Raw genomic sequence first — 25,356 nt, 5'->3', positions numbered from 1 at the left:
TGAAGTCCCTCCTCTCCCCCAACCCTGCCCTCGTCAGGCTCCAGCCCCAAAAGCTCCAGGTATTTCCCAGCCCAGAGCTGGCAACCCAAGGCCATTCAGGTCAGGAAAATGGCAGTGGGGGAGGCTGACATCCCCTCTTTCTGTGTACCATGATCCTAGTTGGAAACAGGTACCACATGCCTGGGAATTGACTTCACAGTAGGGAACTCCCAAGCAGATATCTGATATTGTGCAGACCCAGGAGGACTCAGGCTCCATCCCCAAATCTCCAGGAGGTTCCCAAGCTGGATCTGGCAACCATATCACCACCACCCCATCCCCTGCTCGTGGCCAGGGAAGACTTGGCAACCCTACCTGCTAACTCCATCTCTAAAGAAATGTACAGGTTAATATGTTGGTGAAGATTATTCTACTTCCGCAAACATTTGGAAGGTGAAGGGCACCGTTATTGTACGTTTTGATCCTAAGCATGTATATGCGTAGCTAATTTCAGCGGGCCTTACTCCTAATCAGCATGCAGGGCTATGAACTCTATGGTTTTTTTAAAAAAAATGTTTTAATAATGTATCTGCTATTATTTGAAATGTTCTTATGCATGTATTGTGATAATATTGCTAGCTGTCCTGAAGGCAATTAGCCATGAAGTGCGATATAAAGATGGATAGACAGGTAAATCAATTTAAGCCTATGTCTGTTTAAAAATGCACATCTACCAGATTGTATAAACTAGAGCCTCATTTTTCAGAACTGTCATTTGATTTTTTTTTTTAATGTAAATGTCCCAAGTAACATGCTGCATTAACATATTGACCAGTTTAAAGCACACATACACAGAGGACAAAAATATACATTGATATATTAGCGTAAGGATTCTTGGAGTCATGAAAGGCCTTTCCAGTTTGTCGTTTCTTGGCACACGGATTAGTAAGCAGAGTGGGACTCTTTTCACACAGCAGCTGAAAATAACACTTTAAAAATAATACTTAGCGTATCATTAATTAAGCTGACTAGTGTGGTAATGATGGAAGTTTTCTACATCTTCAACAGTTTCAGGCAAAGTTCTTCCTTTAGTTTCAGGCAGAAGTAATACTGATCCACCAGCAATCAAACCAACTAAAGCTAGCAAAGAAATGCACAACAGACAAAGTCAGAATCCAAGATACAATCTATTACGTTTTTTAAAAATTACAGACCTCGATCATAGGCAGTAAATCTCTGAATTCTTACATGGGACTGCATCCCCTTCAACTCTGTGGGACTCAGGATTAAACTAGATGAGCTATGGGAGATATGTGACTGGATTTCCCACCTTTAAACATTTATTTAAGGGGGTAGGGGCATTAGAGGAGGGAGATTCACAATGGAAAATGTGCTATCACAATGTAAATTGCCCTCACAATTTACTATTTGTCCCCCAGTAAATAAATAAGACAAGTACAGGGAAATATGCAGATCCCTTAGATCCCTGCTGAGCTTACTTCCCTCCTCGAACTCAGCCCTCCCAACTCACTACCACCGCAACTTCAGGAATTTCCCAAGCCAGAGTTGGCAACGGCAAGAAGACAGGAGGTACCAGTTTGGCCACTCTTTAGTGGCACTCCATGCCAGCTTATGTTTAGCACTAGAGTAAAACTTGAAAACTGCTTTGGTACAAATCACAGTTTCAGCCCATTCCTGACTTCAAAGGACGAAAGTCCTTTGGAGGTAAAAAAAAAGGGGGGGGCTGCGCCGGCATAAGTGGGACGGCTGCCACTAGCGTCCGACCCCACCTGGATGGCATAATTGGGAAGGCTGCCACCGGCCGTCCCACTTATGCCATCCAGGTGGGGTCGGTCGCTAGTGGGGGGACCTAGATGCCGGTCTCCTGGCGCTGCTGTGGCAGTGCCCCCCGGGGACACCTGCGAATAGGCAGCGTCCTGCCCCCTTTCAGCCTGGAACGCTGATGGGGAGAACAGTTTTTTTGCTGGAGCAGCCTCGCTGTTCTCAATGAGGCAAAATGCCCCATCTAAAAAAAAATAAAAAGCCCCCCAAAAGGCTTTTTAAAGTCTTTTGGTGGCCGGGTAATGGCTTTGGAGGTGCTGCCGTGGTGCCTCGGCCACTCTGGCCCCGGCTGCCGAAAGGTCAGGAACGGGCTGTTAGTTGTGACTTCTAAATCATCCAAAATGATAAAAGCGCTGGGTCGGTTTTTTTCTGCCTACAGATGGGGATTCCAAACCAGAGTTGAACATGGTTTAGGATCCCAGTTTGTGACCAAGAAACACCCACAGCTTGCCATTTTGCCTTATTTGGTCAACAAACTATGGTTTGCATCAAACAAAAAGTCTGTATTCTATATGCAAGGGGATGAAAAAATGCAGTATACAAGCTCCTTCTCATCCTGATTAAATTAAAGTTTTGCTCATGATGTACGAATACAGTCTACAATCATATCACAATGATAACTAAGGCATGATTTGTATGTCGAGGCACCGCACAGCAAAATACTAGAAAACACTTAATACTTACTAAATACTACAAGAGGTAGCTCATGCCAGATCTCTGCTAGCCTATAAACAATGAATGGGGATATTATTCCACCCAAATCACATAAGGAAGAACAGACCATCACACCAAGGTTTCTGCATAAAAAGAAATGTAAATATATATTATTATAGCTATGGTTTGCAAAAGAGAAATATCGAGGCTGCAAAGCTGGTGCACAACGTTCTTTGTCCACACCTGGTTTTTTTTTTTTAAGGTATGGAGCAGAAAGAGATGTCTGCCTTCTAAATATTTTCCCGGCCAGCTAAGAAACTGAACTTTCCACAATTATAGTTTACATTTTCTGGGTTACAAAGGGGACTCCGCATCAAGACATCATTGTCTTCCAACTGTTGTTTCCCGCTGCAGGACACGGGGAATATTGGGCGCCCTCTCCGTTCCCTGAGCAGTGACACGCTTCAGGATAAGGCAATAAAGTTTATTTTCCATTGGAGAAGAGATCCCTGGGGGCTGTGGGGGCTTTATGGCATTTACAAATAATGAGTTGCAATTTCCCCTTGACGCTACCTTTCCGTAGCCACCTTTCCTTTGATGGTAAAAATGCTTACCTGAGAAATGTTGGATACAACTCAGTATTGACAAAGCAAACCATTTCAAAAGCCATAGTGATTCCCAATCTGCCAAGGCAAGCCAGAGTAACCTTGAGCCAGAGCATGTCTGGAATGTAAACATCAGTACATAATGTTTCCATGTAGCTCAATGTAGGAATATAAGATAATTTATAACAATGACAAAGGGTAGAGACCGACAGTTTTTTTTCAGACCGACACAACTTCTGAGCGATGGTATATACCAGAGGCAAAGATACTGGGTTTAGTTTCCTTTGAACAAGACAGGAGGAGAGCCAGCACGGTGTCGTGGTTCATAGCGGTGGACTCTAATCTGGAGGACCAGGTTTGATTCCCTGCTCCTCCACATGAAGCCTGCTGGGTGACCGTGGACTAGTCACTGTTCTCTCAGAACTCCCTTAGCCCCACCTATCTCACAAGGTGTCTGTTGTGGGGAAAGGAAGGGGTTGTGATCATAAGCCGCTTTGAGACGCCTTACAGTAGAGGAAAGCGGGGTATAAAAGCCAACCCTCCTCCTCCTCCTCCTCAAAGCGCCACTGGCAGAGAAGAGATTACCCCCTGCTTAGTAAAGCCCTGTTGGCATTTTGTCCACAACCCCCAGCACCAACTTTTCCAAACTCAAAGAGGAACGTGGGGATGACCGGTAGCCATCATCACCACTGTACCTGAGGCCAGTAGATTCAACCCATAGTGTTCATGTAACATTTGTTTTCTTTTCAAATATAGCCGCTGAGAGCAGTGGAATCCAGCAAAGGCCTTGCATGCCAAGGAATGTCACCTCCAATTAACTTAGAGCTCCAAAAATTATCTCTCAATCTATCTGCAAAAAATGTTTCAGACTGTTTCTCTGTCCCCTCTGGTGGAGAGGTGTCAACTTCTGCAAGCTACATGGGTAGGGTTGTCAACCTCCAGGTACTAGCTGGAGATTTCCTGCTATTAGAACTGATCTCCAGCCAATAGAGATCAGTTCCCCTGGAGAAGATGGCCATTTTGGCAATTAGATCCTATGGCATTGAAGTCCCTCTCCTCCCCAAACCCTGCCCTCCTCAGGCTATGCCCCAAAAATCTCCAGGTATTTCCCCACCAGGAGCTGGCAACCCTATATAGGGGTATTTCATTCTAACAGCTGTAAAGTGATTTCCAACTAGCAGGAGATAATTTCCTGTCATTAATTCCTACTGAGGTGCCATCATCTGACAATCTGGAACTATTAGCAAGTGTTCAAGCTTGACAAAGAGAGGTCTGTTAGCAGCCATGACCCCATGAAAGAGCCACTCATCTCACTGTCACCTCTTCTCTAACAAAGTTTGCAAGGTTTTTTTTGTTGAAGTCCTTCAGTGGTAGAGAATCCCCAAGAGCACCTCATGGTTTGCACATGAATGGCAGTAGCATACCATCGGAGTTGCACTCCAGTATCCTGCTTGATGTTGACAAGTATCTTGGGAGGACATTTTGAACTCTGATCCTCTTCACTGGTGGCTTGTCAAAAGTCAAGCAGAATGACCACTTCAGTATCCTTTGCAACTGCAGGAGGTTCCAGAATACTCTTGTCAGACTGTACATGATAGAATGCAGTGTACAAACTGAGAGCTGCTCCTCAGACATCATCTGAGGTCATAAGGGATCTTGAGGTACATTTCTTGTATTATATGGTGCATCTGCTTTCCTTTGCCACCTTGTATTGAACGGTTGGCGTTTAAATATGCCACACTTACAGTGAGCTCTTAAACAAAATTTGAAGTCAGTAGGCTTAAGAAAGGTGTAACTCTGCTTGGGATGGCACTGTAAGTAGGGTTGCCAAGCTCCAGGTAGTAGCTGGAGATCTCCGGCTATTCCAACTGATCTCCAGCCAATAGAGATCAGTTCACCTGGAGAAAATGGCTGCTTTGGCAATTCGACTCCATGACATTGAAGTCCCTCCCCTCCCCAAACCCAAATCTCCAGGTATTTCCCAACCTGGAGCTTGCAACCCTAACTGTTAAGTGACTTCTTGGTATGGTTATGTAGTCCTAAAACAGAGAGGTGAAGGCAAAAAACAGAGAAATTATGCAGAAATTCATCCTGCAGAAATTATGAATCCAAAAGCCATTCTGCAAATAAAGAATGTGGCAATTCTGTCCTGACTGAAGGTGAGTGAAATGTATATTAATGGGAAATATTGACTTGCCATCTGGAGTGAAAGCTGTAGCAAGGCAGGCAATCCCTGCCACAAAATTTGCTGCAGCCCAGGGATAGCGGCGACCTATGCGCTCAATTGTGAATATGAGTATGAGGGCAGCGGGAAATTCCACAAGAGCCGAGTAGAAAAAATCCAGATAAACATTGCCTGCAGCAATTCCCAGGTGCATGATGAGGCCCTGGTACATCACGGCACTCGTGAACCTAGAAAAAGAAGACAACCCCTATTAATTGTGAAAAGGATGGTCAGCCTGAGGAAAGAGATGTCCTCCTGAAAAATCTTAAACACAGTTTCAGGAAATACTGCAAAATATCCCACTTCACCTCATATCATGGTACCAACCTTTCAAGACAGGAAGAAAAAAAACACGCTGCAACATTTAAGATTCCTGAGCATTTCCTAATTCTCTTGTATGCTGAAATGTATCTGCAAGTGTATCTTTCCCACTTTGTTCGCCATAACCTCCGCTCTGCATACAGTGATGTTCCCTCAGTATGAGAAATTCATGGCACACAGAGGTAAGGGGTAGATTTAGCAAAGCAACCTGAGGCCGTGTGCTCACACTGAAAGAGGGGCTATTATTTGAGTATCAGGCAGATCTGCTGCTATGGACTGAGCGGTGAAGCCCCAAGGCCTTCAAAAGCTGCATGAGTGCGGTACATAAGCACCTGCCTGGCCCAAGGTACTCCTTGCAGTCATACATTACTACTGAAAATGCAAAAGATTAAGAGGCGTACTGCCAGCCGTGTTACATTCCTTTTATCTGTGGTCTTTTATGCATGGCTGTTTCACTCGCTTGCACCCCTCCGACAACTTCGGGTCTTTGTTTGGCTTATGCCTGCCGTTTCCGACCGTCAGAGGTCGCCTCGCTCTCCCCCTGCATCTCCCCATGTTTCGCCTGTGTTTTGAGGGACCTGTTTTATCTTGAATTTGAAAACGCAGGCAAAACGCGAGGGCATGCAGGGGGAGAGCGAGGCGACCTCTGACAATCGGAAATGGCATGCATAATCCAAGCAGACCGGGAGTTGTCGGAGGAGTGACGGCAAGTGAAACACGCTGTCAGGCTTCAGCAAATACACAGCGTTTCAGGCAATAGACCTTCAATCCAGGCAGAGCAGCGATTCAAAGATTTATTTCAGAAAGTCAGTGATTTCAGTAAGGAGACGAGCAAGGCTGGAATACATGGCTGGGGAAGTATGGATACATATATAGGGCTAATACAACGAAGAGACTTTAGTAAAACTAAAAAGGCTGTGCTCATGGCTGAAAATATGAAAATATGATATTATGGATTGGTCCGTGGGGGGAGGGAAAGGGGGAAACTTGTATTGGAAGAAGGAAAGTGTAAATTGTAATTATAAAGGTATGGAGATGTAAAATGACTTCCAATGCAATAAAAAATATATTTTTTAAAAAATACAATAGACATGATTGGGTTACAGGAACAAAGAAACAATGTAGTCGCTTCCTCCCGGTGACGACTTAAGTTAAACTGAAACAGAAACAATTAGGAACAATCAGGGGAGGAGATGGCTGAGCTCTCGGCTTTGTGCGCGGGACCCGATATGATATCAGATCGGAGATTTACACGGGTGGGTCCCAATACAATTGTAAATCCCTGGCCGGAGCTCGTGTGCAAAACTGGGGGGGGGAGTGCGCGGAGAAATCCATCTTGTTCGCGGGGAAACCATCTTGTTTGGGGACGGGGCTGTCAGAAGCCCTATCTGACACATGCATAGGACTGGTACAGAGTAAAGAGTTTGTCTTTGATAATGGATGCCACAGAGAGAGTGAGACACTGTGTTGATTTACACAGCAGGATATGGAAACAAGCCTCTGGCTTGTTTAACTTTCTCTGCTCCGGGAGGAGACCTTTGTGAATTAGGGCCTACACACAAATGTTTACACAAGAAATGTTCGCACTATGCATTGGCTACAAAAAAAAAGAATGGACAGATGGCATGGATAGACCCTAAGTGCATTGGTTATTTATGCATCTAGGCCCTAGTCAACATGCCGGGATTCATAAATGCTGGGGAAATGCTCACACCCTAAATAATGGAGTCGTATATGAACCAGTCCTCAGAGAATGATGTACTGGGTAACGTGACTGGAATAGGGGTACGTAAACAGGACAAGAATAAAGAGCTGAAAAATCCTCTTACCAGTTATACATCAAAATAAATGTGTATTTTCTCATCTGTGGCGTCTTCACAAGATCTATAAGTGAAGGGCTCAGCTTTTCACCATCTTCATTTCCTTCTTCAAGAATAATACTCTATAGAAGAACTATGCAAAATTAATCAAGAGTAAAGGGCTCTGGTAATTTTATATTTTTTAAAGAAATGGAAGATTCCAGACAACTCTGATGTTAATTATTCTTCTGTGTACGTAGAGAGATTTGTATCCCATTTGTGGGTAAGCCTGATTTGGTGCTCTAATGTAGATGCTCAACCATGAACTGTAGTATTTGAGGGAACAAGTTAGTGGACTACAAGGAATCACTTTGGGGAGGATTGTCATGTGGAAATCACCTCAAAGCCTGGGGGCTCCCTTCGTATCTGGGGCACATAGCATGATGTCCATGCAAATTAGCTTCCAAACTGAGGGAAACAGCTTAAATGCAAGAAAAGTAAGGCACTTTTGGTGGCAAACGACATCCTGTGAACAGTATTATAATCATCAAAAATCTGATTTCAAGAGATGGTCACGATGCAGGGAAACGAAGCCTCTACTTGGGGCAACCTTCGGTTTGAGAGCAGGTTTTCGGGGGGGGGGTGATATTGGAGCTAGCCGAAGTCATGACCAAGGCAGCTCTTGTAAAGGAGGTAGCTCATCCACACAGGTGAGGAGTCTTCTTCAAAAGCCCATGAGTAGCTGTAGAAGTGGGTGCTTTTTAGTTGGAGGGTATATCCCTCTGGATGGGACTGGGTAAGCCCCGTCTTTTAAAATGACCATTCCAGACTAGTTTGGTCAGACCAAGTTGGCTCCGATTATACAACTCCTACATCAAAAGGGCCCCAACTATGGGGCCCTAACAAAACCAGTCAAAGAAAAATGAGAGAAAGCACAGAGCTGTGCATCTGAGCAAAGGCAAATAGCTGAAACCCGAAAAAGCCGAATACTCAGCTTTTTCAGGAATCGCTATTTGGCTTCTGGCAGATTCCCAGGTTTTGGTATTTGATTGACCCGAAACCCGAATATTGCCAAAATACCTAATTTTGGATTTATTTTCGGTTTGGGTATATTGATATGCACAACTCTAGAGTCAGGGAAAAGAGTGAAGATGGTGAAGCAAGCATTGGTAAGCACGGTTGCCAACCTCCAGGTGGTAGCTGGAGATCTCCTACTATTACAACTGATCTCCAGGCAACAGAGATCAGTTTCCCTGGAGAAAATGGCTGCTTTGACAATTGGACTCTATGGCATTGAAGCCCCTCCCCTCCCCAAACCCCATGCTCCTCAGGCTCCACCCCCCAAAACCTCCAGGTATTTCCCAACCCAGAGCTGGATACCCCATTGGTAAGGCAAATCTGGATTTGAGTGAGTCAGATTTTGGTTTCACACTAACCACAGATGGTTTCATATTGTGTGTAAACTAAGCCACAGTGACTGACTGGGGGTCTGAGAAGAATCGTGTTGGAAGGTGGACAGTTTGGAAATCCCACCCTGCCAAAATCTCCCCCTCCAGGATTCCGTAAATTTGGAATTGTGTTTTATTTTAAGAGTCTAAGAAATCCTAATCCTATTATAAGAATCTAAAAAATCCTAGATATTAGATGACACACACCTCTGGCGGTACTTTATAGGTAAAGAGCAAGGAAACATAATAATGGTAACAGATGTTGATCAGTTCTGCTGTCAATCAGCAGACTTATTACTGTTATCATGTGTACCACTATTATGATGAATACTAATATTACTGCCACTGTTCATAGTACCAAGGGAGCTATTCATTCACAAGTGTAGCATTCAAAATTCACCTCGAATTGGGCAGGCAACATTTTCCCATTTGTTTTAGCAATATCGTCCACAATCTCCATAGCTCTACCATTCTGCCCTTGAGAGATAAGCCATCTGGGAGACTCTGGGAGACACCTATAAATAAAAGCAGTCAGAGTCAGATGAATCATCAAGTGTCATATTCCACAAAATAAGCCATCTTGAAGGCTTTGACCATAATCACTCTTCCCCTACTAAAGCAAAGCCTAAGAATATGGAAACAAATGAATGCACATATACTTCCCTGTTTATTCCCACCTCCACCTCCTTCCCATTCCTTTGTTGGCTTTCTTCTGTAAAAGGGTGCTTTACAGAATATCAGAAAATAGCTCCCTACCTCAAGGAGTTTGCAGTGTAACCTGCATAGCACACTTTATAAACTAAATAATAGTTTGTTCCAGCATGGCAAAACAACAACACATGGCACAAGGGCCAAACTAGACAAGATACCAGAGATCCATAACTGGATCGTTGTCTAGTCTTTTTTATATTTCTGTTAATAGTAGATAGAAAAAAATGGGGCTAAGTTGCATTAGTAGGGTTGCCAGGTCCGTCTTCGCCACTGGTGGGAGTTTTTGGGGTGGAGCCTGAGGAGGGCAGGGTTTGGGGAGGGGAGGGACTTCAATGCCATAGAGTCCAATTGCCAAAGCGGCCATTTTCTACAGGTGAACTGATCTACATCGGCTGGAGATCAGTTGTAATAGTGGGAGATCTCCAGCTATTATCTGGAGGCTAAGTAATCAAAGATTAACACCTCTGTACTAGTACCTAAGGTTAGAAAATAAGTACAGAACAAATCACTATAGCCAAATACTCAAAAAGTGTAATAAACATAAGCAAACATCACATAATATACAGTAACTATCAATCCAAGGTAAGTGTCTACAAGAGAGTAACAATCAATCCAAAGGTGAGTGTCTACAAAAGAGTAACAGTCACAGTCAATCCAGCTTGGAAGTCTTCCAAAGAAGAGAAGGTAAACAGGGATACAATCGTTTCAAGCCTTCCTCAGTCCCGTTTAGTTTGAGTCTTAACAAGTACACTTGTTTCAATGCAAGCTTTCAAAGCCAGTGGTAATAATCTCCCATAGGGATGAAGAAAAGAAGCATACCATGTAGAATTAATATTTCATATCTTATGATTTCCAAACAAGGATATTCATTCTCCACTACATGTTTGCACAGACAAGTTCAATAATTAACAACGTTCCCAAATAGGATACAATGACTCATTGTATCCAATTTGGGAACGTTGTTAATTATTGAACTTGTCTGTGCAAATATGTACTAGAGAATGAATATCCTTGTTTGGAAATCATATGATATGAAATATTAATTCTACATGGTATGCTTCTTTTCTTCATCCCTATGGGAGATTATTACCACTGGCTTTGAAAGCTTGCATTGAAACAAGTGTACTTGTTAAGACTCAAACTAAACGGGACTGAGGAAGACTTGAAACGATTGTATCCCTGTTTACCTTCTCTTCTTTGGAAAACTTCCAAGCTGGATTGACTGACTGTTACTCTTTTGTAGACACTCACCTTTGGATTGATTGTTACTCTCTTGTAGACACTTACCTTGGATTGATAGTTACTGCATATTATGTGATGTTTTCTTATGCTTATTACACTTTTTGAGTATTTGGCTATAGTGATTTGTTCATTACCTGGAGGCTGGCAACCCTATGCATTAGGATGGTATTTGCCATTTTCCTAATTTATCCCTTCCTTCCCCTAAACTACCATTTGTCTTCCTTATGAGGCAAATAACACTTGGGAGGGATGATTTACACTGAGAAAACAGCAATGGGGGGAAAGGTTAACCTCCCCAATGCCAAGTCCTGATCCACACACACACACAACAGTTGCTATTCATGATGAAAGGAATGAGATAGAAGATCTCCAAAATCTTTTCCTGTTTGACTCAGGGGCCATTTGTAACAGCACAGTTAGATTCAGAAAATGAACATTGTCAAGCCCTTTATTCCTAGGCAAGCCAGCTCCAGTTGGGAAATACCTAGTTGGGAAATTTTTGGGTGGAGCCTGAGGAGAGTGGGGTTTGGGGAGGGACTTCAATGGGGTATCATGCCACCTTCCAAAGCAGCCATTTGCTCCAGGTAAACTGATCTCTGTCACCTGGAGATCAGTTATAATCCCAGGAAATCTCCAGCTATCACCTTGAGGTGTTCCTCTGTATGTATTAGTTCATTCCATTCACTAATGCTCAAATTTAGATGTGTCAGTAAATGTTGCTGGGCACAATACTACACAGCTACAAAACACAGATCAGGCTATTTTGAAGTAGTGCATTAATCAGCGCTAGTCAAGCTGAAGTGCACACTATTTTGTATTATGGGCTAACATCCATAAAATTGGGGAAATGGCTCAGATGTGGTGAGTGCAAATCTGAATAACCCCAGATCACTCTACTGCCATCTCGAACTAGTAAAATGCCAGTCATTGTAACTAGTCGGGGTGGAGTAAGGGTATAGTTCAGGAGTGTTAAACTCATTTGTTATGAGGGCTGGATGTGACATAAATGTCCCTTGGTCACACCAGGCCATGCCTTGCCAGCCCAGATCGAGACTGGGGGTGGTGGTGGCTGCCTCGGCTGGCTTGTGAGCTGGATCAGAGCTTTCAAGGGGCCAGATCCAGCCCGCAGGCCTTATGTGTGACACTCTGGTATAGTTTGTCTTAATTGGGACATTGTATATAGCAAGGGGAGGGAAGGGCAGCATGATATAACCTGATCTTGGCAGATCTCAGAAGCTAAGCAGGGTTGGTACTTGGAAGGGAGACCTCCAAGCAAGACTCTGCAGAGTAAGGCAACAGCAAACCACTCTGCTTCTTATTTGCCTTGAAAGTCCCTTGCAGGGGTTGCCATAAGTTGGCTGCGACTTGATGGCACTTTACACGCACGTATAGCAAAGACCATTGGGTGGGTGGCTGCAGTGCATTTCAGTCCACTCAGTGACAGGGCAAAAAGAAAGAATAATCTTTTTTGAAATACTGTCCCTCAAATGCAGTAGTTTGCTTTATGCCATACATGAGGAGGGGGGGAGCTCACATACATGGGGAGGGGGGAGACACCAGTGGGGTGGGATCTGCTCTGTGTCCTAGTGACTCCAGCTTCTAAGAATCAAGCCTCTTCCTATCTACATAGAGTCATACTTCCATAGCTCCATCCTAGGTTCTGTTTCTTTGACACTCTATAGAGAGGCACACAATGTTGGGAAACACTTTTATAGATGAGAAGTAAACAGAGCTGGAATCTCATTACCAGTAGTAGAGCAAAAGCAGGAAGGTTGGCAAGGTAATGGCAAGCTGAAGCCATCTCCAGTGGGGAATTGCATAAGCAACCACATCAAGGATGAGAAGACCAACAGTAAATGCCGCTTGATAGAGAATGGCCACGGTCCTCCTGTACCCTGGGCCAACAATTTCTGTGACTGAAAAATAAATTATCTGGTCTTTGTAATAATATTTTCATCCAAAGTAAGGTTCAGATAGTACTTAGCTGAAATTTACCCATTGGGGACTATGCCTGGCTAGTTTAAAATTAAAGTGCCCCCTCATCACTATGCATATGGGTTAGTAACCCCCAGCAGCAGTTGTTTGGCATGGTAAACTGGTAACCCAGTTTAAATGAGATGCTGTCCATAAGGAAAAAATCCTTATGTGTTACACTGAAATTAGGCTGATTCATGCAAGCTCCTGGTACATAAACTATAAGCATGAGGCTTGGGGTTGTGGAACCACCCCCCCACCCCCCATGTACAGAACATGACTTGTGACATCCACACATATATTGCATGACTATATGATCCACCACTCTTCTTGTAACAGATTTTATGTGCCTATATGCATTTTGTGGTTCATCATTTGTCTATTCATTATTGTCTATTATAGTATATCACATGAGACAATAGATATGTCCTGGAGGCCATATTCAAGTCCATGACTTTTATACCTGTACATAAAGGGGCTCTGAAAACTTTAGTAAACAGACAAACATGGATATTCTGCTGCTTATGTTGGATTGTTGTAATTTTATTTATAATGCGATAACTCTATATTGGATTTTGAGGGGTTACAATGAAATTGAGTACATCCATTTTCTAGGAGGCTTTGAATGATGTTTGAAAACCTCAGTGTGAGGTTAAAGACTGAGACAACAGAACAAAAGGTGGTCTGGAGAGTAGGTCTGGAGATTGCCAACTCTACATTGGGAAACTTCTGGAGATTTTGGGGTGGAAAGTGGGGAGGGCAGAGTTTGAGGAGGGGAGCTATCTCAGAGTGGTATAATACTCATACATTCCACCCTCCAAAGCTGCCATTTTCTCCAGGGGAACTGATCTTTGTAGTTTGGAGATCAGTTGTAATTCTGGAAGATCTTCAAGCCCCAATTGGAGGTTGGCAACACTATGTGCAATTAAGAGCACCATTCTACTTTTCAGAGGTGACTCCCAGTTCAATCCCTGTACCATTTTTACAGGAAAGGGAGATGCAAAACAGATTACAATGCAACCTATAGTTCTTTCCAAGTTCAACTGCAAAACAGGACTCCAATTAAGAAGTTAAAATAACCCAGTCATTAGAGTTTCTTTAGAATGATTTAAAATGAATGAATTAAAAATCGGGAGCTTATCTGAGGCGTGATTCCTCCTTCCCCTGACCGGAACTGGAATCGCAACATATAAAGAAACCCTTTTGAACACTGTACTTCATCCATTTGTATTAAGGACAAATCCCAGCATGACTTAAGCAAATGGGACCCAAAGATAAAGATGTGTCTCTTTCTTTGCACATTAGTTGAAATGAAATATTTCTTGCATGTTAGTTGAAATGAAAACACAATAGAAATAAACACAGTAAACACAATAGCCTGTTCCGTCTAGACATTAGGAAGAATTTTCTAACAGTTAGAGCAGTTCCTCAATGGAACAGGCTTCCTCCGGAGGTGGTAAGCTCTCCTTCCCTGGAGGTTTTTAAGAAGAGGCTAGATGGCCCTCTGCCAGCAATGCTGATTCTATGACCTTAAACAGATCATGAGAGGGAGGGCATCTTGGCCATCTTCTGGGCATGGAGTAGGGGACACTTGGGGTGTGGTAGGGGTCATTGGGGGTGTGGGGGGAAGTAGTTGTGAATTTCCTGCATTGTGCAGGGGGTTGGACTAGATTACTCTGGTGGTCCCTTCCAACTCTATGATTCTATGATTCTAAACACACACCATTAATTATTAGAGAAAGCAGAATGCCTAAAAGGGTCTGCAGCTTTGTGTTTCACAGTCTTTTCAGTGAAGCAGAAAGGTTCTCTGATGTGTGAGCCCAGCCATTTTCCTAGGCTTACTGGGTGCTGCCCACTAACGGCAGGCAAATTCCTGGGACTTGTTGCCAATGCCTTCTGACGCTCATCTGGTCGATGGGCAGAAGCAGACCAGCAAAATGCTGGGTGGGGGAGAAGGTGGCGATCTTCACTGCCACATGATGTGTCCCTTTCAGCACGACCCAGAAGGGCCAGCACTGCGCCTAGGCGACACTCTAGCACTTGCCCAGAAACCCCGTAGAGTTTTGAAGCAAGTGTTGTTGGAGCGTTGTGCCCTGGTGTGATGCCAGAGCTCCCTGTTCGTCCTGGAAGTGACTTCATTGTGCAGCTACAAAGATTGCCACCCCCGCAGTAAGCACTCACCTTTCCCTATCTCCCGCTGGTTGCCTCGCAACCCCACATTTTCCCTTAGTGGCAGAATCCCTTAGGCACAGGACTTCATACATGCGACAGATAGTCTAACAGCCCATTCCTGAGAGGGGGGAACCTCTTAGGGGGCAGTCTGACCCCGCCGCTGGCGTAAGTGCGTGTAATCACGAGATTACACGCACTTACGCTGGCGGGGAGGGCAGCTCCACCAGCGCCCAAGCACCACGGAGCCGCGTCTCTCCCCTCCACCGGTGCGGCCTCTCCGTGGTGCCGGCAACTGAGTAGAGAGGCAGCGCCGGTGCAAGGGGGTGTTCCGGGGGCGGGCCAGGGTGAGGAGTAGCCGGTTAGGCGGCTGCCTACCCCCTTTCAGCCACTTGCACCAGCGGCCAGAACGGCATTGCTGTGTCCGCTATTTTGCAGGCGCAGCCTCGCTGTTTTCAATGGGGCGAAAAGCCCCAATTAAACAAAAAAAGCCGCGAAAAGGCTTTTTTCGGTTTGTTTGTTTGTTTGATGGCGTGCGCGATTCAGAAGAAGAGGCACTGCTGCGCCTCTTCCCCTCCGACTCCGCACGCCGTATTTTCAGGAATGGGCTGTTAGTCACAGAAAGAATATTCAAGTGTTTCTAGTGTCCCCCCCTTCCTTTAAACACAGCTAAGAATGCTGTTATTTAGGGAGTTTTCCTGGAGAGTTTCTGTTGTGTATGTGTATAGTTGGGGAGTACTCAAGGGGGACTCAGGAGCTTGAGTTCTGCACAAAGGATCCTAAACCCTGCTCACCCCATTGGTCAAACAAACGGATCCTATTGGCCCTAAGCTAGCATGTCCCATTTGTCGCCGAGAGGGTATTCCCCCCATCATGGATCGGGGGGGAGTGGCCACAGGCGGCCAGGGGGTCATATAAGCAGGGCACCTTCCGTGTGTAAGTTAGTTCTGTGCTGAAATCAAATAAAGCTGTGTTGTTGAACTCCGTCTCTGATCTCGTGAATCCTTCCCACGCGCTATGAGGTGTTGCCGCCTAGTAATGGAAGGGAAGCAAACTCTAAGGGTAAAAGAATGAAGGCCTGTGAGGGAATCAGCAAGGAACTGAGGAGGAAGAGGTGCTGCATTTCAACTTGAGCAGAAATGTAACTGAGGACTGACTTATGTGACCAACTGAGACCATTTCTTTGGAGAAGTTTCCTGCATTCCTGCAGATTTTTTCTGCATTTCTTTGGAGAAGTTTCTGCATTTCAACTTGAGCAGAAATGTAACTGAGGACTGACTTATGTGAGCAACTGAGACCATTTCTTTGGAGAAGTTTCCTGCATTCCTGCAGAATTTTTCTGCATTTCTTTGGAGAAGTTTCTGCATTTCAACTTGAGCAGAAATGTAACTGAGGACTGACTTATGTGAGCAACTGAGACCATTTCTTTGGAGAAGTTTCCTGCATTCTCTCATGCCTTGATTTGGGAACTGACTCCACGGAACAATCCTTAGCCTTGTGTATTAACCGTTCTGCGCATGTGGCTTTTGAGGGAAATTTAAAAATGGACCCAATATGTTTCTCGAAGGGTATTCATACAAGCACACTGTCCGACAGGCTGGGATTCTAGGCATTCTTATAAGATGCAAGTTCAATTAACAGCAACATTTATTTCAAAATTTAGGACTGGAACGTTAAAGTCCCCCTGAAATATTGGGCATTCTTCAACTTTACTCGGATACAGAAAACAAAGAATTAAAGTTGGTATGGTAAAAACATCATTACTCACAGTTTCCTCACTTTATTATTTCTCTTGGCTCTTTAAATATCTGTAAAACCTATGTGACTAGAGATGACAGTGAGTTAAAATAAAAAGACAGGTATACTGAAGGCTGTTGTATTTTGGTCATGTCATGAGACGACAAGAGTCACTGGAAAAGACAGTCATGCTAGGAAAAGTTGAGGGCAGCAGGAAAAGAGGAAGACCCAACAAGAGATGGATGGACTCAATAAAGGAAGCCACAGCCTTCAATTTGCAAGATCTGAGCACGGCTGTCAAAGATAGGACATTTTGGAGGACTTTCATTCATAGGGTCGCCATGAGTCGGAAGCGACTTGACGGCACTTAACACACACACACATACTGAAGGCAGTGATGGTTCTCTCATGACACTTGCCATTCTCTTAAATAAATATTGTCTCTCTTCAGCACTCATGTCTTTAATCCAGTAAAGGGACTGTTAGGAACAGGGGAAGCATCAGACTTACTTAGGATGTAGCCAGCTGTCCAGGAGCCCTTGCTGACTAGCCCTTGCATGAATCGAAATATCACAGACCATAGGTAGTTTGGTGCCAAGGCTACAAGAACTCCTGAAATGGAGGTCACCAGGCTGGTAATCAAGAGACTTGTTTTACGTCCAAACCTATGTTGAGGGGAACAACAGGAACAAGAAAAGGAAGAATCAGACAATAAGGACTGATAAAGACTTTCTTGTATGCTACAAGGAGAAATATGTAAGGAGATGACATTATTCAGTTGAGTGGAACAGCCCAAGGAGAGATCTATGCACCTAGCTAAGTTTGTGATGATATCAGTTACCAGAGCATAATCTCCGTTACTATTATCCGAGTACAATCACTACTACAGCTGACCGGAATATTCTACTTATATCTGGGAGGAGCTGCTGGTAGGTGATTTTATTTATGTATTATATGCAGAGACATGCACAGGAAATATAGATAACATCTAATCAAGATATGGGAAATATCAAAAACTCTTGATGAGCCAGAATAGGAGAGCCTTTGCCATCCTTATTCTCTACAGTGTGAAGACAAATTCGTCAATAAATCACCAACAGAAACCTGTAAACAGTCAAAGTGAAGTCATAAAAGGACCTCCTCCAGGCACTAATTCTTGACTGAACGACAAGAAAGATAGGGAAGACTGTTACTTCACAAGTGAAGGCAGATATGCTGATGAACCACTGCAAGAAACTGCTTGACACCTCTACCAGGTAGACTGACTAGGAAGTAAGGTATGACATACAGCAGTTCAGGACAAGGAATCAGTAGGGGATAAGAAGTGGGTGGAGAAGTAGTTTTTCAGTCTAAGTAACAAAGGATTACACACAAGAGAGAAAACAGATCCATATTTCTGGTTCCTGTAATGGAGTTTTGGCCTTTTTACCATAGAAGCTAGTCATGGGCCAATACAAGGCCAATTCTCCATGCTGACATCAGAATGTCATATCTCTATTCTATATTGTTGATGAGAATAGAAAAGTGTGGTATCATCTGGATGCTGGAGGGGGGGGGAGCTCAATGCCAGCTGCCATTTTCAGTAGCAACTCCTGATCCTTGTCAAATCTAGCTATGACCTAATGAATCATTTAATCTTTTTCACAGCACCTACTGCGCTGGGCATTATCTAGAACAGTGATGAAATATCTTGCTTGCCTTTAGCGACGATGTCTAAGCCAAACCCGAATGCAACATCAAATTACAACCACATCTGGACTTCTGGATAATAGTCACAAAATTAGCTGTGTTCAGATATTCAAAATGACTTACGCTATACGAACCTAGAGGGGAGCAGGATTACATCTGCTAACCCCCTCCATGGATATACATATAATCCAACATTGCTCATGAGCCTTGTGTGCATATAAATGTACCTGATCACACACATACTGCATCCGTGTGGGGCTTGCTACAGATGCTCCGCAGGGCCTGTAAGACCGAGATATTCCGCCAGGCCTATGGTTGAGGGCAGCAATGGTTTCCATCATAGCATGCCTCCCTTCCCCTTCCTTTCACCTCATCCGAGCTTTCTAACTGGGGACCCTGACTACTCTTCCCCGGGCTGGCCATGGACCTGTGGGCCAACAAACGGGCGCCAATTTGATTTTAGTGTCAGAGAACGTTGGTTTTTAATTGAAATTATTTTTGACTATTATGTTGTGTTGACTATTGTATGATGTTTTGATGGATGTTAGCCACTCTGAGCCCAGCCTTGTCTGGGACAGAGAGCGGGATATACAGTCTTATTTAAAAACCATAATAAATAAACATGCACGACTCTGGCTGGGCCAGTGAGTATATGACTCTCTACACACATCCAATATATGTGATGTTAATTGCTTGAACAGAGATATTGTCATGGGAGGCTTGACAAAGGTGATGCTGGTCAGTATAGGATAGGGTTGCCAGGTCCCTCTTCGCCACCGGCGGGAGGTATTTGAGGTGGAGCCTGAGAAGGGCGGGGCTTGGGGAGGGGAGGGACTTCAATTCCATAGAGTCCAATTGCCAAAGCGGCCACTTTCTCCAGGTGAACTGATCTCTATCAGCTGGAGATCCATTGTAATAGCAGGAGATCTCCAGCTAGTACCTGGAGGTTAGCAAAACAAGAAAAGAGCACCTCCGTGCTATTACCGTCAGGTTTGGAAACTGGCACGGGAAGAAATCAGTACAATAATACAATACAAATAATACAATAATACAAAATGTGTATATTGTGTTTCAAAACATTTCAACAAGTACAATGGACTACAACAAGTGACAATAAACAATATATACAAAATATACAAAACGTGTTTGATGCAGTCTATGAATAGTACTGTCTATAATACTGGATCCAGTATTAGACCCATAAAAGCAAGGATCCTTGAACATAGGGCAAGGATACGCGTGAAAATATCAAATGCCCCTGTAGTTGATCATTTCATGAAGGAACACCATTCTGAGAACAACCTTAGATTTTTTGTGATTTGGAATCTGGTGGGTAAACGCTATGATAGAAGGGATACTGAAAGAATCTTACGTCAAAAAGAGACTTACTTTACACATCTTTTTAATACACTACAGCCAAACGGATTAAATTTGGAAAATGATTTTTCTTGTTATATATAATTTTTACACAGCAATGGGAGTTTTAACGCCAGTGTTACAGGATTTAAGGTAGACTCTATTAGGAATGCGGCTTGAGTGATCTCTTATCTCCAGCTGTGATTACGGGTTGGCTCTAAACAAGCTAAGCTGCTGCCTACACTTGGGAGTATCCTACGGGAACTGGTGAACTGGCTTCATGATGATATATAGAATCTAATTAAGCTTGGATACTTGTAAGTATAATATATATGAATTAATTTCAATTAAATGTAGTTTATAGGAATTTCATGATGGAATGTATTATATTATATTTAATGTAGGATTGGAAATGGGGCTGAAGAAATTTTGAAACGGCCGTCCCCCACCCATCATGCTTAATGAAGACTCTGTGATCATTTATACATGTACCTGATGGACTTTTAAAATACTTTTCTATATACTAAGAAGATTCTACTATTTATAGACTGTACTATTCATAGACTGCATCAAACACATTTTGTATATTTTGTATATATTGTTTATTGTCACTTGTTGTAGTCCATTGTACTTGTTGAAATGTTTTGAAACACAATATACACATTTTGTATTATTGTACTGATTTCTTCCCGTGCCAGTACCTGGAGTTTAGCAACACTACTTTCTGCAGTTGCTATTTACATACCAAAAGCCCATGCTGGTTTGTAACCTGGCAGTTGGCAACCCTAGTCTAGGGGCTACTGAGATAACGGTGGATTCAAGGCCAGGGGAGGCTTTCACTGAGGGGCCCGCCGGGGCATACGTGGTGGCGGTACCATCGTATAAGGGTGATTGTGTTCCAGGGCATATTCTCGGCCCCAACAGTCTGATCTCCCTTCACTTGTTACTCATTTGTTTCCAGATCCAGTTCAAGATGCCAGTGTTTACTTTTGAAACACCAGTCATGCCCCTACTCGAAGGAACTTCTCTCTGACTCTGTAGTTCGCTTTGTCCAACGGGGCCTTTTGGCCGTCTCATCTCATCTCTAGCCTGGGAGACTTCTAGTGTTGCCTGGACCCCGGCTTTTTCAACTGCTCCACCACCACCACCCCGTTCTGGATTGACTTCCCAGAGAAGACTCCCCTTGCTAGCTTTTAGGAGAGGCCCCAGATCTGTATTGTCCAGTACATTTGGCCTGAGCGGAGCAGATTAAGGGGCACAGTGTTAAGATTACTTAGGGATCTATTTGCTGTTTGTCTTTTGTTTTAAGGATGTTTTAGAATTGTTTTTATTGTAATTATTACGTTGTTCAATAAATGAATGCTGCACATGGTATTTGAAAATTTATTTATTTACTTTTTATATTCCCAGTTTTGAGAACATGTGCTCTGCATACAGGAGGATTCACCCAGAATCAAAAGGGACGTGCCTTTGTAAAATCTAATGAACAAAGCATGTTTGGGATACTTACCCAACATAGAGATAACTACCAAGCATTCATTAACACAATTACATCTAATCTTAAATGTGGACTTATCCTTAATAGACCTGTTGACTTTCCACAGTACATTGAATTTCTGCATGATTGATCTGTTAGCTTGTTACCATCAGACAGTACCTACCTGTCTGCTATATAGCCAACAGTTACAGACCCAAGGAAAAACCCAGCATTGACACATGCTTGGAACACATCTAGCTTCCAGGAGTCTTCACACACCAAGTTAAACTGTGGGGAGACAAGAGTAAAATTATAAATGATGTCACTGATATCCAGAGCTCAGAGAAAGCTACAATATTCTGAAGTTCATTGGCATAAGCACATCCATACTACAAGTAGGTTTAACAGTAGGCTTACCAGGTCCCCCCTCTCCTCCAGCGGGAGGTTTTTGGGGTGGAGGTGAGGTGTGATCGTGCACGCACGCGGCTGCGCAGACGCGATCACATCACTTCCAGTTTACACCCGGAAGTGCTGCATTGCAAGGGGCTTTTACCACTCAAACTCCTGTTAGAATTTTGCCCCCATCATTTCTTGAGATCCTTTTAACTGGAAATTCAATCTAGAGCGGTTTGCAAACTCAGTTAGGCAAGCATCTCCAGGCATAAGTGTATACAAGCTTTTCAGTGACACAGAACTCTTCATCAGGCATGTCTATATGCCAAACCATTTGCTAGTTAAAATAGATTTCCAGGACTATTACCGGGAATATTAAGATTCTGCAGAGAGAACAGTATTGGTGTAGTGGTTAAGAGTGGTGGACTCTAATCTGGAGAACCGGGTTTGATTCCCCACTCCTCCACTTGAGCGGCGGATTCTAATCTGGTGAACAGGGTTGGTTTCCCCACTCCTACACATGAAGCCAACTGGGTGATCTTGGGCTAGTCACAGTTCTCTCAGAACTCTCTCAGCCCTACCTACCTCACATGATGTTTATTGAGAGGAAGGGAAGATTATTGTAAGCCACTTTGAGACTCCTTAAAGGTAGAGAAAAGCGGGGTATAAAAACCAACTCTTCTTCTATTTGTGGGCATGCTAGTCTGCAAGATATATTGCCCTCTTATGACAGATTTTTCCCTGCCATAGAGTTCTGAGTACATTCTAGGACATTCTCCATTCATTTGTGACAACAGTCAGGCCTGGCCAACATTCGCATCTTTTAGCAATCCTCTGATAAATCAATGTGAAAAGGTTTCTCAGAAACTGGAAACCACTGTCTTAGATTAAGAATTTCACATGCTCAGTGTATGAAAGGCAAAAGTGATGCCAGCAAGACAAAGGAAAGAAATTTAAGCAATTGCAGCTTAACATAAATCACATTTTCCAAAATCCATTTTATCTCACCCTACACCTTTCCATTACTTAAAACTGCTTTGGGCATTACCCAGAAGACAGTGTGTGAGATGGCATGTTTGTGTGGGGACAGGAAGCACAAATGACCTTTGCTTCCTCAGTCCAGATTTCCACGAATCTCCAAAGTTCACATGTGTATATCTCCCCCAAAGTAAATTCCTGGTTAGCAAGTTGCAACAGAAGCATGAATCATTTATGGTTTTTCTCTCTCCTCACTTTTGTGCAACATCTGAAGCTGCCCTCAGTTGCATGGAGTTGGGCTTGATCACTTGACTGATAGGGTGGCAACCTCATGATTGGTTTGAAGTCGCTGAACCTTGAAGACTTCATGCATTGGGCGGATCTGGTTGTACCTTCCCTTGTCCTGAGATTACCACAGTGAGCACTTTTGCCTTCTTTCCTCATTTTATTTGGCTCCTGGGGTGACTCCAGTGAACAGAGAATGGAGGTGAACAAATCATTATCAATAAAGACTGAGAGGACAACATCTTTCTGAATCCCGTGCCCTGGAATTCTTAAAGGTACAAAAACTAGCGGACAAGTTGGGACGTCGCCCTGACCTGGATGGCCCAGGCTAGCCTGATCTCATCAGATCTCAGAAGCTAAGCAGGGTCAGCCCTGGTTAGTATTTGGATGGGAGACCAAGGAAGACCAGGGTCGCTGTGCAGAGGAAGGCACTGGCAAACCACCTCTGTTAGTCTCTTGCCATGAAAACCCCAAAAAAGGGGTCGCCATAAATTGGCTGCGACTCGATGGTACTTTACACACACACACAAGTTCGGATGTCGAGGTGTGCTTTATTTAGGGTTGCCAACCTCCAGGTACTCAGCAAACTAGAAACAGCACTTCACAAGCTAGACACAATGATTATAAAGTAGTGGTATTTAATAACATATCCACCACTGATAGTATGTAGGCAAAAACATGTGTTGTTAATTATTGCCTTAAAAGTAACACCAAAGAGAGGACTATGCCTTGTTACAAACAAATAACAGTATTATAGGTAAGTCCATGAAAGGGGGTGCCAACCTCCCTTTCTTCCACAGATATGCTTCTTGAGAGTAGCAATTCAGTAGTGCAGTTGTTCTCAACAGAAGCCCGGTGATCTTTCTGTTTCAGCGATTAACGCCTTCTTCAGGGACCACTATATCATAAATTAGTACATAATGCTAATTAACAAATAATAATTAACATGAATATGATTAGGATAAGCGATACTCAATCTATATTTGAAACTTTCTGTCTGAAGAAGAAGAGTTGGTTTTTATACCAGAATTTTCTCTACCTTTAAGGAGTCTCAAACCGGCTTACAATCACCTTCCCTTCCTCTCCCCACAACAGCCTTGTGAGGTAGGTGGGGCTGAGACAGTTTGGAGAGAACTGTGACTAGCCCAAGGTCACCCAGCTGGCTTCATGTGTAGGAGTGGGGAAACCAACCCGGTTCACCAGATTAGTGACTGCTATTCATGTGGAGGAGTGGGGAATCAAACCCGGTTCTCCAGATTAGAGTCCACCCTCTTAACCATTATACCACGCTGGCTCTCGTTCCAATACAGATAACATTGATTTTTTTAAAAAAAACACTACTTTTTTTTGTTTTCTCTTTTCTGCTTTCAGTTATTCTCTTGAGATGAAGATACAGTATGAGAAAGGCATTTGAGTGCCCTTACCTCACTCACGATGGATGATATTGAAGAGTCATAAAGCCAGCCATCCTGGCAAGTGGTAAGAGAGAGATTGCTCTTGTCCCCATGGCTTGCAAGGCTTTCCAATGGATCTGTGCAGCTCAGGTCGGTGGCATTCCAGTTCACATTGTACCTTAGGCACTGACTAGCTAAAGCTTCTCCATTGATCTTTCCCTTTGGAACCGTGTAATTCAACTCCTCTTCGAGACTCCAACCGCACCTGCTGCTTAACTCGGCAACTCCAGGATTCAGGCAACGGTGCTCTGGTATAAAACCTAGAAAAACAACTCCCACATAGATTGGGGCAAAGGCAGCAGACAGCAAGCAAATGAGAAAAAATGCCCTTTTCTGGAATAGGTCAAACTCCCCAATATGCTCTAAAATATCATCTAAGTTTGGCATTTTGGGACAGGGATGTTGTTCACAACGCTTCTCTTAATTGTGCTGAGAGTAAATATCCTTAAATTTAAAAAAAAAAATGACCAAACGTCAGTTGCCTTATAAATTATTAAGCCACCTTTTCAACTTTTATACAAGTTACACTAGAAATCAAGTTGAAAGGCTTGCCGTTCTCTTCCACGATGAAGAAAAAAAATCATTCTTACCAGCAAAAAGCACAGCATGTTGTTAAGCCAACATAAAATTTTGAAGAGGTCATATTTGCCTGTCTTAACTGCTGTGTTGTTCCAGGTCCAATTCCTTAATGTTGTATTTTTCATTTAGGAAACTAGTAACAGTGATGCAAATCAAAAGAAGTAAAATAGAACCATTGGTTCATGGCAAAACAGTTGGAGAGAGAGGAACAAACAACGGCACCATGGTACATTTGGCCAGGCTTGGACATTGGAACTGCTTATATATAAACAGATTATGGGCTTCCCGCAGAAAGCTCTATTATTTCCTCACATGCCGACCCCATTTCGCTCTGTGATTCACGATATATTAGCAAAATGCCTTTTGTTGTGATGGGCACTGCATGTAGATGGAGGGCAGGAATGCCCGAGTGTGCATTGCAGCTTCGTACTGTTACGGGG

General features: G+C 43.5%; 1 protein-coding gene across 1 annotated transcript; it reads right to left on the bottom strand.

Annotated features, from left to right (window-relative positions):
- Positions 1–994: 994 nt before the first annotated feature.
- On the bottom strand, positions 995–24,724 carry LOC130480520 (solute carrier family 22 member 2-like). The gene is made up of 10 exons (XM_056853077.1): positions 24,308–24,724; positions 21,412–21,515; positions 17,216–17,370; positions 12,573–12,741; positions 9,273–9,387; positions 7,455–7,567; positions 5,278–5,492; positions 3,090–3,198; positions 2,506–2,618; positions 995–1,119 (listed from the first exon to the last, which is right to left on the bottom strand). The coding sequence occupies exons 1-10, from the start codon at positions 24,722–24,724 to the stop codon at positions 995–997; spliced, it is 1,635 nt and encodes a 544-aa protein (XP_056709055.1).
- Between the last annotated feature and the right edge of the window lie 632 nt (positions 24,725–25,356).

The sequence above is a fragment of the Euleptes europaea genome, chromosome 7 (genome assembly GCF_029931775.1).
Source record: "Euleptes europaea isolate rEulEur1 chromosome 7, rEulEur1.hap1, whole genome shotgun sequence".
In the NCBI taxonomy this organism is placed as follows: domain Eukaryota; kingdom Metazoa; phylum Chordata; class Lepidosauria; order Squamata; family Sphaerodactylidae; genus Euleptes; species Euleptes europaea.
The sequence above is the reverse complement of the archived record's forward strand: the minus strand, read 5'-3'. Positions and strand labels throughout refer to the sequence as shown.

Bases quoted from the DNA above. Each gene is read 5' to 3' on its own strand.
- LOC130480520 (XM_056853077.1), bottom strand. From the start codon at position 24,724: ATGCCAAACTTAGATGATATTTTAGAGCATATTGGGGAGTTTGACCTA. The intron at 2,619-3,089 runs GTAAGCATTTTT...CTTTTTATGCAG, and splicing joins TTGTATCCAACATTTCTCAG to AAACCTTGGTGTGATGGTCT. The intron at 1,120-2,505 runs GTAAGTATTAAG...TTTCTTTGCTAG, and splicing joins GCTACCTCTTGTAGTATTTA to CTTTAGTTGGTTTGATTGCT.